Source organism: Haemaphysalis longicornis, unplaced genomic scaffold, assembly GCF_048455015.1.
Source record: "Haemaphysalis longicornis isolate Haplotype H1 unplaced genomic scaffold, Haemaphysalis longicornis Haplotype H1 scaffold_3, whole genome shotgun sequence".
Lineage (NCBI taxonomy): Eukaryota > Metazoa > Arthropoda > Arachnida > Ixodida > Ixodidae > Haemaphysalis > Haemaphysalis longicornis.
The window spans coordinates 5,708,295-5,720,362 of record NW_027526335.1 but is presented as its reverse complement, the minus strand read 5'-3'; the positions used below and the strand labels follow the sequence as shown (position 1 = coordinate 5,720,362).

The 12,068-nt window shown below is 47.8% G+C and overlaps 1 protein-coding gene across 1 annotated transcript in view; it reads right to left on the bottom strand.

Annotated features, from left to right (window-relative positions):
• The window catches only part of Otopla (proton channel otopetrin-like a), a 58,300-nt gene extending 46,707 nt beyond the window's left edge, over positions 1-11,593 (bottom strand). The window contains exons 1-2 of the mRNA XM_077702210.1: positions 11,408-11,593; positions 8,274-8,754 (exon numbers count right to left, since the gene is read on the bottom strand). Of these exons, the coding sequence (XP_077558336.1) occupies positions 8,274-8,754; positions 11,408-11,573 (647 nt within the window). The 5' untranslated portion in view covers positions 11,574-11,593. The remainder of the gene's footprint in view (positions 1-8,273; positions 8,755-11,407) is intronic.
• Between the last annotated feature and the right edge of the window lie 475 nt (positions 11,594-12,068).

Sequence of the window (12,068 nt, the reverse complement as noted above, 5' to 3'; positions counted from 1 at the left end):
TGTCCCGTCCCTCGTTGCTGCTGTGTACATACCGCTGATGATGGTTGTGGCAGGATACCCTTAGGGATTGGCCAACCAAAGATTGGATGAAGAGGTCAAAACGTTCAACGCGTTCGTTTCTACCCAACAAGGAGGAGAGGAAGAAGAAGAGTTCGTCGTTCGTCGTCTGCGAGCTCAAGACACGTACCGGGGTACGTGTCTTGGCCGCCGGATACCCACCGGTTTCTTTAAAGGGTACAAGCGTCCCCGTACCGTAGCTTGTCTCGACGGTGGAACAAATGCTTGGAGCTTGACTTCAAGCAGCCATGGGAAGCCATGTGGTAGGTCCCTCGAACCCCTTCGGGCGGGGGTCTGGGACCTCTGGGCACCCACCAGTTCAAAGGGTACAAGCGCCCTCTGTCTCGGCGGGGGATGAAGGGCTTGGACACGCACTACCACTGCGGTAGACGTGGTAGGTTCCTCTGGAGCCGCTGGTCACCCACCAGAATAAAAATGGGGACAGGCGCCCCCCGTACGGGGGATCCAGTGTACTGGAAACCGTTCCACCACGTCGGTTTGTACCATGGGGTACGAGAATATGGGAGGTACTTCAGTACCGCTGGGCACCAACTAGTGAAAATTGGTACAGGCACCCTCTGCACAGGGGATCTCGTGCTTGGGAAGTTACCCGACTTTGTCAGGAAATGCCCCGGTGTGCATCTTGTCCTTGTTCTTACAGTACCCCTCCGTTTGGAATAAGCTATTCACACGTCTAACAACGTCCTCCATTTTAACATTAAAAAGAAATAAAAGAGAAATATTCAACCCCAATCAGGAGCACACTTATTTAAGACTGATAAAGTTTCTTCTCGCCATTGGTAGAATTCGGTATGAGTGTTTTTGCGTAAACTTTGCACACTCTTATTATAACTGTACTGCTGAGGGAACACTGATTTGATTTTATTCCTTTGCACATTAATTTCTGAGGAGATTTTTCGAGCGTGCATAGGATTGCGTTAAGTCTCCTTCGCAACGGCTTCCTTTCGTAAGGCAGTGTAAACGCGTGTGGGATCGGTTAGAGTGCGTGTATGTTTATGACGGGGCGTACGAGTTCCTTCTGAAACGGTTTCGCCGCCCAAGTGCCGTGTGCCGAGCCGCCAAATGGCCACGATGGGTGGTCTGCCGTTTACGACACGCAGCGAGGGGCTTCACGGGGGAGTCACTGCCCTGTGGTTCCCAGCCGCTACATTGAAGCTTGCTTGTGTTACCCCGTGGCTGGCTTTCACAACGGCAGCTGTAGATGGCGTACGTGTCAGTATTACGCGCCGGCATGCATCTCTGCCGGAAGCCTGTAAAGGATACTTTGCTGCAAACGTATGTTTAATAAGAGAAAGCCAACTTTATGGTGAAGAACACGATGGGGTTGATTGTGAGGAAAAAGTGGTATAACAACACGTCAGCGCGAAACTCTCCGGTGTTGTTGTTCGCAAATGATTGTCCGACACCACGTACCCTATTAAGGTCAAGAATCTCAATGTCAACCAATAGAGCGCTCTATGATATAATTTCAGCACAAAATAACTTGTAAGTGCAGAAGAAAAAACGGCTCCGAGACCTGGTGCATTTGGCAGCGGCAGGATGCTTGGAGGGAGAACACGAGCGCGACAGCAAAACAAAATGAAGATATATTTAGACTTCCGCTTTTCGAGGTGGTAATCTTCGGCCCCGCCAAGTTAAAAAAAAATACTTTGTATGCTATGTGTTCTGTGAAGGCAATTTCAAGGTGTCGATGCCAAGGAGAATCATGTTGCGCCTAAAAAATCACGCCATAGAGTTTTTCTTCTACCTAGGCACTGTCTGGGACTGCGTGACTAGGCGAATGACAATTAGCGTAGCGTGTCATGTTTTTTAATACCTGACAAAGAACTGCACCTTCAAGTTCACAAGGGGCGAGTGGGACAAGAGCTGATACACTGGTTGGCAGACTGTGCTGAGGGCCTGATTAAATGTCTCGGTCGACTTTAAAAACAACATAGTATGCCGTACCGTGAGCTTACTGTACTACGCCTTTTCCGATGACAAGTGCGCTGGGGTAGTATGAAGCATTTCATCAAAATCGCAAACTAATTTTCCAGTGTTTTATGATGATTCACAATCGCAAACGCCTTTGCATCTGATTATACTCTAACGTCCTTAATAAACTGATAGCCTTTAGAAGAATCATGTTCATGCGCTTTGTCGGGGAGCAATCATTGAACCAACTAGGATCGACCATACTGCAGCTGTACCACACCTGATAACCTGTCACATCCTACGAGCTGCGCCAGTACTTACAAAGTACGCACTTCTGTTCCAGCGTCACCAAGGCCGCCCTAACAACCAGTCACCTGCTGTTGCGTGTTCTCGCGAGAGATGGGGCAGGCGTGTCCGCTGGACGTCTTTAATTACGAGAAAAAATTTATATATAGCCCTTTGTGCACACAAAAAAACACATCTGAAGCTTCCCCCCCCCCCCCCCCCCCCCAAAAAAAAAAATTTCCCTACCTAAAAAAAATGACCAAAGCCGACTCGGGTGGTAGGTGCGTTGGACAAGTCGCGCGAAATCCGAAACTTTTGCGGCTGTAAAACCGAAACTATCGAAGCTATTTCCGCAGGGGGCTTTCTGCGGAGACGTTGCATACTGGCAAATGAGTTCGCATACTTAATTTTAGTTTTAAAGCGCAATCCTTTTTTAGTAAACAATTAAAAATTTGACACTTTCTAAAAATTGCCAAAATGTCGGGTCTGGTCTTGTTTCTCTGCATCTAGACAAGCTAGGGAATTCAATTTTAAGTATTATTCCTCCATCTTTCTTTCATTCTTTGTGCTACTTTTAGTTTATGTAGAAAAAGCGGTTCATTATGAAAAATTGTTCATTGTTCATTCAGATGTTCATTGTACAACATCCGCTTCGTTGACGCCACGCCGCGGTGCAACCGAAATGAGAAAAACGAGCATGGAGGCGAGATCGGGGAGTGCTCGTAAAGGCCGCTAAACGGAGACTGTTCTCTAAGACAACTCACATGGGTCTGCTTCGCCACGTAAAACCCGAATTGTTGGCCCTTGAGAGCAACAAACTAAGCTTGATGAAGTATACTAATGAATGAAGGTAAAGGGGGGGGGGGGGGGGGGGGGGAGAAGAGAAACGGCGGGGCTGGGGCGATGGGGATAGGCGACGGCGAGGGGACGATGAGCGACTGTGGCGGTCAATAGGCTGTTCGACAGGCGGGCGGGAGTCCGAGTACTAAGCAGCTCAGCATTCGATTTAACCCGAAAGTGTTATCGAGGCTGCGACACGAGCACCGGAATACTTCAAATTTGAATTGCGTAACGCAGTTGAGCGATCAGAGTACGCTGGGCTTTGTCCTTCGCCAAGGTATTTTATTTCCGTTGACCGCACTCATCGTTCCTTCAACAGCGCCGTAGCAAAGCAGCCGTGTGCGGGGGATGTCGTCAAGTGCAGAAAAACAGCCAGCGGTCATTCGAATGCGCCGGGGCGATGAAACAGTTGTGACTGTGATGTTTTTACATCTCGGCATGCCTGAATCAAGGACACTTTCACAGTGTACGCGTCTGTGCGCCTCGGTAAAATTCTTGAATGCGGTCACTGACAAGTAGTTGCGTGAGAGCTCAATTTACGCAACATATATGCAAAAAAGTAATTGTTCCTGGATTTCATGAGTGAAAATATTTGTTTAAATGTGTCAAGCCCTCCACGTAGGTCCAGTACTAAGGACCTCGCCTTCACTTGGAAGTTCGCAGATGTTCGGTAACAAAAATGGCCCGCTTCCGCGTGTGCCATAATAAAGAGGCATTCCAGGTCAAAGACAAATAAAGACGTGTGCTTAAAAAACGTCTAGCTTGTGAAATCAAGTTATATAATCGATACTGTTTTCCATTGACTCAGCTGAGTTAATGGGAAAAAGTAATGATTATATAACTGAATATACATACACACACGCACACACACACACACACACACACACACACACACACACACACACACACACACACACACACACACACACACACACATATATATATATATATATACCTTGTTTATATATATATACCTTGGCTTTTACCTTGTTCGAAGTTTTTCTTCTCTTATATATATATATATATATATATATATATTATATATATATATATATATATATATATATATATATATATATAATAACGATTAAAGATAATACTAATTTGTGAAATTAGTATTCCAGGGAAATTTCAGAAGAAATAATTGCTCTGTCGGAAGGAATTCTTTTTTCCAATTTCCGCGCTTTTCTGTTTTTGAAAACACGACAAGTGGGGCTGGTCGGCACTTGATCATCTTGAATTGCGCTAGGTGTTACGAAGACATTGCGAACTGAACGACAAGTGTACCGACCGCCGAGGTGGCTGAGTGGCTAAGGCGTTGTGCTGCTGAGCACGAGGGCGCGGGTTCGATTCCCGGCCGCGGCGGCCGCTTTTCTGATGGAAGGGGAAAAGCAAAAACGCCCGTGTGTTCGAGATTTCGGCGCACGTTAAAGATCCCCAGGTGGTCAAAATTAATTCGGAGCCTTTCACTACGGCGCGCCTTATCGCCTGCGTTGCGTGGGCGCGTTAAACCCTACAATCAATCAATCAATCAATAAATCAATCAATGAACGACATGTGGGTATGGCGCATCGCCCGTCCGCTTGTCGTCCACTTTGTCGTCAACACCTAGCGCAATTCAGGATGATTTTATGCGTTACGTTGCCTTTATGTTTGTTCGAAGCGAACCATGTGATCCGGACACGTCTATAGAACCAGGCGACCCTGATTCCACGAGGCTCGTCATCAGAGGCGCCTGCCTCGAAAGCGACGGGGCTGAGGCAGCTTCGGCGATGGCCGCTTTGTCGCGCCGCCACGAGCTCTTCTTTAGATGTCCTCTACACGGGGCTAATGAACAGCGCTCGCCTATTAAAGCTGCCCATTGAGTCCGCCAAGATGTGTGGGTGAGTTCGACAATGGGGGAAGCCCACTCTCGCTTTTGCCTCTTTTTTGTTCTTCGAGGGTCGTCGAACAAAGGGCCAGCGTTCGTAGGCTGGCAGTGGTCCAAATGATGGACGGACAAAAGAACACGGTACAAGCTGACAAACAATTTTCAGCGGCTATCTCATCATACGGAGCTTGTACATGCCTGTTCCGGCCACGTGCCTGCAGGTTACGCAACCATCGCGACCAGATTCGAACGAAGGCAAAAAATGAAGTAAGCTAACGCGTAAGACTTGAAGGTAGCGAAGCTATACCCAACTTTCACGGCCCCCACGGCGGTGCGGGTGCACGATTGCAACCGATTTTCTTCTTCGCTGCCGCAACGACCTTTACTCTATCATTGTTGCTAAAAGTGTGAGCTTATTTCATTTTGTTAGAAAGTTAGAAGTGATAATCATTGGACACCACCTTGGAGTGGCGTACGCTATGACGTGTCTTTCTCGTTCCGAGCAAGTGTTGCCACGATCACGGCGAACGGTGGAGTTCTTTCTCTCTTTTTTGCCAGTCTTGGCCAATCTCCTTAAGTGGGTATGCTTGGCTCGACGAACGAGCGCGTGGACACTGGGCGGTCGCCGCGAGGCACGCACACACGAGTGCTATAGCTAGGCATTTTCTTGGTTTTGTTAACTGCGGACACAAAAAAATTACGACTTGCTAAACAGCCTCGCTGTTAACGAATATGTATACGCTCACCCACGAATACGTACGGAACGGAAAAGAAGCGAGTTTTCGAACAAACTAAACTTTTTCGATTGGACATGCGGGCGTTTCCCGTGCTTGCCATTTTTGAACACGGTACTGCTTCCTCCCTCGATAAAGAAGGCAGGCTCAGTGCTATATCGGTTCGGAAACACACGAGTACAAATCGCTCGTTCATTATAGGTAAACGCATGCATCGACTCCAACTCATTTACACGAGCATGCAAGCAGTATTGGCATCGAGCATTACATCCGTGCACCCAGACTGCATTCGCGGGAAAGCTCGACTGGCTGCGTACACCGGCTCACCATGCAGTCCTATCTTTAGTGTGTACCTGTGCAGAACTGTGCAGCGTGACTTGCCACCGTGTATATATCTACGCCCTGACATATACAGCCAACTATGTTCTTGAAATCAGCAAAACCGGACCTTTGACTCCATTCGCCTTGAAGTTCTTCACGCTGGAGTATATTCCGACAGCGACCAAACTGTGCTGATGGTTCGGTAGGGGATATCGGTGCGTATATTTCATCAGCGCAAGCCATTAGAGATGATGATGATGCTTACTTTAATGCCACCGATAGAGAACTTTGTTTCTGGACATGAATTGAAGGAGCGTTCTGTTAATTCGAACTGGAATTTGTTTAAAGTAAACTTAACATACCTGTAAGAAACGTTTGTTCCCCTGAGGCTAGTCACCACCAACAAGCATGCCCCCTGGTATAGCCAATCTTTGAAAAGTTTGCAAATAAGGAAAAAAAAGCTGTTTCGGTCCGCTAAAGTTGCTAACTCACAGGAAAGATTTGATTCTTACTGTATTGCTGTTGCTGAATACAGGAGGGCCATAAAAGCAGAAAAGGACACATTTTTTAATCACATACTCCCCAATACGCTAACTAAAAACCCGAGACAATTTGAAAGATAGGGAATAAAGAGATAGTCGCGATTTGACATTAAAAACTTTAGACGGGGTAAACCCAAGATATGACAGCGCCGTGATTCTGTTCCAGCTTCTGTAAATTTTAGTGTTAACTTAGAACTAAGTTAGCGCTAAAATCTACAGCTTTATAACCCTAATAATATGCAAACAATCATTTAAAAGTAGGCTGCCTTGCCGAAGATTTGAAGGTTGGAAAAAAATATTTGATTGTTTAAGACAGGTGACAAATTTTGTCCAGAAAATTATAGACCAGTATGAATGACTTAAGCACCGTGCAGAATAGTTGAACATGTCATTTCCTCGCAGCTTGACAGATTTCTAAAGGGCAATTCTTTCTTTACCGATTCACAGCATGAGTTTTGTAAAAATGTTTCCTGTGAAACGCAACTACTGTGTTTTACTCATCATTTGCATTACATTCTTGAGCACGGCACACCACCCATAATAGACTATATTTTTAAATTTCTCGAAAGCGCTCGACAAAGTACTTCATGATTTGCTCATTTGAAATTACGGAGGCTCAATTTATATGATAACGTCCTCGCGTGGCTGATTGCTTTGCTCAGTAACCGTTCTCAGTTTGTAACCGTGAAAGTGAAAATGTCATTTCTTTTAGCTTCTTTTACTGATTTGATTGTGGGCTTTAACGCGCCGACACAACGCAGGCGATGAGGCGCACCGTAGTGGAGGGCTCCGGATTAATTTTGACCACCTGGGGATCTTTAACGTGCGCCGAAATCTCGTACACACGGGCGTTTTTTTGCTTTTCGCCTCCATCTTTCAGCTTCTTTCTTTTTGAAGTAATAATCATTGGACATCACCTTGAAGGGGCGTACGCTATGACGTGTCTTTCTCGTTCCGAACAAGTGTTGCCACGATTACGGTGAAAGCTAGTTTTTTTTTTTTTGCCAATCTTGGCCAATCTCCCTAAGTGGGTATGCTGGCTTGACAAACATGCGCCGGGGACGCTGGGCGGTTCTCGCGGGGCACACACACACACACACACACGAGCGTAGGCGTCTTCTTGCTTTTGTTAACTGCCGGGCGGCCGCCGCGAGGCCCGCGCTCACGTGCGCGCACTCGGAAATTTCTTGGCATTTCTAACTGGGGACACAAAAAATTGTAACAGAGTGGCGAGCTGGGCAAGTTGGTATGGCGTCATTCTGGCCAAATTAGCGACTAAAGAGCTTTGCTCTTGATATACTCAAATCCACTGCAGTTAGCTTGTGTGCAAGATTGACGTAATTCGCGGGAGTTCAGCGCGTAAAGGGCGTGACATCTTACCTCGGTGGTTGCCATGGTCATCTATACCATTTCTGCCCTCAAAACGTGCTCAATTGACAAATTTTTGAAGCAAACGACGAAAATACTGCTCACGTGACATAGTATAGCACGTTTCACGAAAAAGGAGGGCGGGAAGAACAAGCGGCAAGGTTGTGTCGTGGGACAACGGACGAGAGGTCTTAGCAAGAAATAAAGCGTGTAGGACCTTACCAACTGTTTTGCACACTTTGCCGCGTGTTTGTGCAACGAGGCTCCCTGCTGCACGCCCGCAACGTATATCAAGCCGTTCCAAAAAAGAAAGAAACTTACTTGGGATTCTTGGGCCGAATCTTGTTGCCAGGCGACGACACCGAGTCAGGATTGATCGTAGAGTACGACGTCGTCCGAGAGAAACTGTGCAGAGGGTGATGTGGCGACGCCCGCCCGGTGTTCGAATGCAAGCCAGGGTCGACTAGGAACTGTGGTGGCGGCGGCGGCGGCGGAGGTGGCAGGGGCTGCGGGCTGCCGACACCAGGGCCGCGCAGAGCCGGGGGGGCCGTGGCCGTTGTCCGCACTCTGCAGAAGGAGGGGACCTCGGGGCCGCTCGAGGACTCGTCCAGAGACAAGACGAGCCCTCCCGGGGACCTGCGGCCCTGGGCGGGTGACTCGGTGGGGCTGAGCTTGACCAGGCTGAGGTTGTTCTGCAGGAAGCTGATGCCGTTCTTGACCATGATCACGGGCTGTGCCAGGGAGGTAGGGGGTGGCGCTGGCGACAACCCGCTCAGCTTGCAGTGCCTCGTAGACGCCGGTCCTGTGCGAACGAGCACAGCGAGGCTTGAGGTCTCGTAGGGCCGCGGGTGGGATTACTAAGCGGCCGAAACGAAGAGGGAAAGTCGTGATAAAAGGCAATACGGCAATTTCAAGGTTCGCTAAGAAAACGTAATCACGAGGGCCGATGGGTTCGCTGAAGAAGACAAATATCTCAAGTCAGCTGGGAGACACGGTCGCCCAAATTTTACCAATCACACGCACGACACACACTAAATATGCGTCGTAATCTGGCCTATAGAAACCTGTTATAAGACAATGGCAGTGGGGATAGCATACCGGCGTGAAGGACCACGTCTAACAGAGCGCGCCGTTTGCACTTCACACTAATGAACATTCGGCAAAGCACACGTCCGGTGTAGCATGTGCCACCTACCGCGTGGCGCAAGCGACATGTGAACGCCACGTGTCGCGTTCAAGGCTACGCTGTTCGCGCAGGCCGCTTTTGATCCGGTTGGTAGATGTTGGTCTTAATTGGCTCTCGTTTGTTGTAAAACGAGAAGGAGTACCGGGCTACACAGGCCACTTACTTGACGCGATCTACGCGAAAGGGCGGGCACTGCTAGCCCGAACGCATGAGAACAATTACAGCTGTTTTTGTCGAGCGACAGCCGAATGCGCACACGAGTCGAAACGTCCAACTGGGTGCAGTTGAAAAGCCGCCCGAATTTCGCTTAGGTATACGGGAAAAAGTCGCGCCGAACTGCGATACCAGACACTCATGTTGGTAGGACGTGACTTTCAAGGATCCAGTAAAACGTGATAGTCGGTAGCAACGAACACATTCTTGGCTTGCTGGTAGAGTTTAGTGAACGCACACGTAAGCTCGGGTTTTCGATTAGACGTGTATGGTTTCAAACTTGTACTTTGAGAAATGCCTCTTGTTGGCCTATAGGTTTAAGTCAAATACCATACCGATTCACACAAGACAGACGCTAGGTTAATTCAACGAAGCCTTTCCCACGCATTTCTGTTTGTCCCTTTTTTGTGCATTATCAATAGACCGACCTCCCTTAGCGTTTTATTTACTAGAAGTCTTCTTTATTCCTCCAGAAATCACTTGGGTGTTTTATGCGCGCTTTTTACCAAATCACGAAAACAAAAGAAAGACAGAAACATTGCATTTACTCAGTTTCTTTTTAAGAATTTAAAATAAGAAATGAGCGTCCGCGCTGAGTTGAGATGTTGAATCAGGTGGCCTGCTCAGTGTCCGCTTCTCAGTGCGACCAACTGTTCCTCTCCCGTCATGCCCTGCGTAGACTCTCAGAGTTCCAGAATGAACGGCAACGCTTCAAGGTGATTCCAAGATTGCATACGAGTTCAAGTTGTCCAGTCATCCAGCTTCCTTCAAAAAAAAAAAAAAAAAAGTCTGGTTGCATGACGCCAGGAAGCTGGAGAGTGCGCCATTGAAACAATTGACAGAATTACCGGCTAAATCCTTCTAGTAAACCCCGAGATTACTTTGGAATCCGTGTTTATTCAGACGACCGAGGACACTATATATCAACAGGACAGATGACCAAACGAACTTTCGTCGACTACCAAATCCTTCTACGTACCCCAAAGGCGCGTAGTGCTCAGAGTACACAATAAACGCGTACAGAAACATTGGTCAGTGTGTTCTCGTCCTGGTATTGTTCTCTTTGAGCATTATTCGTCACTTTCGTGTGGCCTAGCACAGACCTGATTTCAGGGAGTGCAACACGCCTTCACAGCAGCGTATGGGTTTATTAAAAATCTTCATAAGGCAGTTGCTGCATGCCTGCATACTAGAGCGAATAAACAGGCTACAAACTACTGTGCATATATACGTCCCAGAAAAACTGTCTTTCGTCGTATTTTGAAAAGGACCAAAGAGACGTGTCCAGCGAGAAACTTGCAAGATTTTAGTACTGGGCCGATGAAGTTTTTTTGTATACGTGCCAGCATGATGAACCCCGCATGGCTAAAGGAATTGAAATGAGACAGAGAACCAGTGGCCTTAGCGCAGTAAAGAACAGGGGTGACAAAATGCAGCGAATTGTAACCATTATTTTATTTTTTTTTTAATTTGTGGAAATTTAGTTTTACAACACAAGCTGTAAACACGCTTTTTTAAATACTTTCAATCAAAACATGAAGCTTGACCTATTGAAGCTTCGAATTGGGGCGTTATGCTAATTTTCAAGTATGTCAAATTAACTTGCCCACATTCAGCTGTTGCTGGCTTTATGCGCCCAAGCAATAGAGGGGTTTTAAGCGCGCCGTAATAGAAGGCTGCGGACTTATTCAGACTACCTGGGTACCTTAAGCGTGCTTGGAAATGTCGACACACCAGCCTTTCTTTCTCTTTCTATTTGCCGTCAGAAAGATGGGTGTAGCGGCCGGGTATCGAACCTGTAACCCTGTGCATAGCAGCCCAACTTCTTAGCCATGGGGCCACCGCGGCAATCGTGCTCGTGTAAGGAATTACCAACGTGCACATAATGTTACCCCTATTAAGGCTTCTCTTGACACGGAGCCTCAGTGGTGAAATTGTACGCTCAATAGGCTTAATTCGGGAAAAGAGCCGTTCGAAAACTAGGCGACAAAAGTTCGCTGCATGATAACGGCCAGAGCAAGTGTTTCGGAATTAAAAGCAGGAGCATATAACGTACCGGAGCAAGCAAAGGTCGTCAGGTGCGTTGTCTTGGGCGGCGGGGGTCGTCGTCGCTGAGGCATCAAGGATAGCGCGGCCACCGGGCGGGTCGGCAGCAGCGGATCATCCGAGGTGCGACAGGGCGCAGTGTCGATGCACGACTGAGCCGAGGGTGCGCGGAGCATCGCTTCGGTGCCGCGGCGTCTCAACGCGGCCAGGCGCTGCCATTGCCGCGAAGAAACGAGAAACAATCAAAACAGAGGTGGATAAATAAGAACGGGTTTAGACGCCGAGAGAGGAGTCTCATCTCGCTCCCTGAGGCGAAAAATACGTGGAGGAGCCGAGACCCGCGGTTCAAAAAGAGGAGGAGGAGCAGTCGTAAGTTATTAGCACATCGCGCGAAGACTCCGCTCTCTTTTGGCCAGTCCCACTCCTCCGCTCCTGTTCTGCCTGGAGCAATTGGCACGCGGCTTTCACATATCGCCAGCCAGACCATCCTTTGTGACAGAATTTAATGTTTTTTGTCTTCTTCTTAAAAGTGAGCTCAAGAGCCCGTTGCATTGGAACCGTGACGGAGTATGCCACAGTATAAAGGCGCCTTTAAAGTTTTTAGACTCAAAACGTAGTTGATACGAGTATGCCCTTGAGCATCTTATATACCTCTCTCCTGTATATCTACG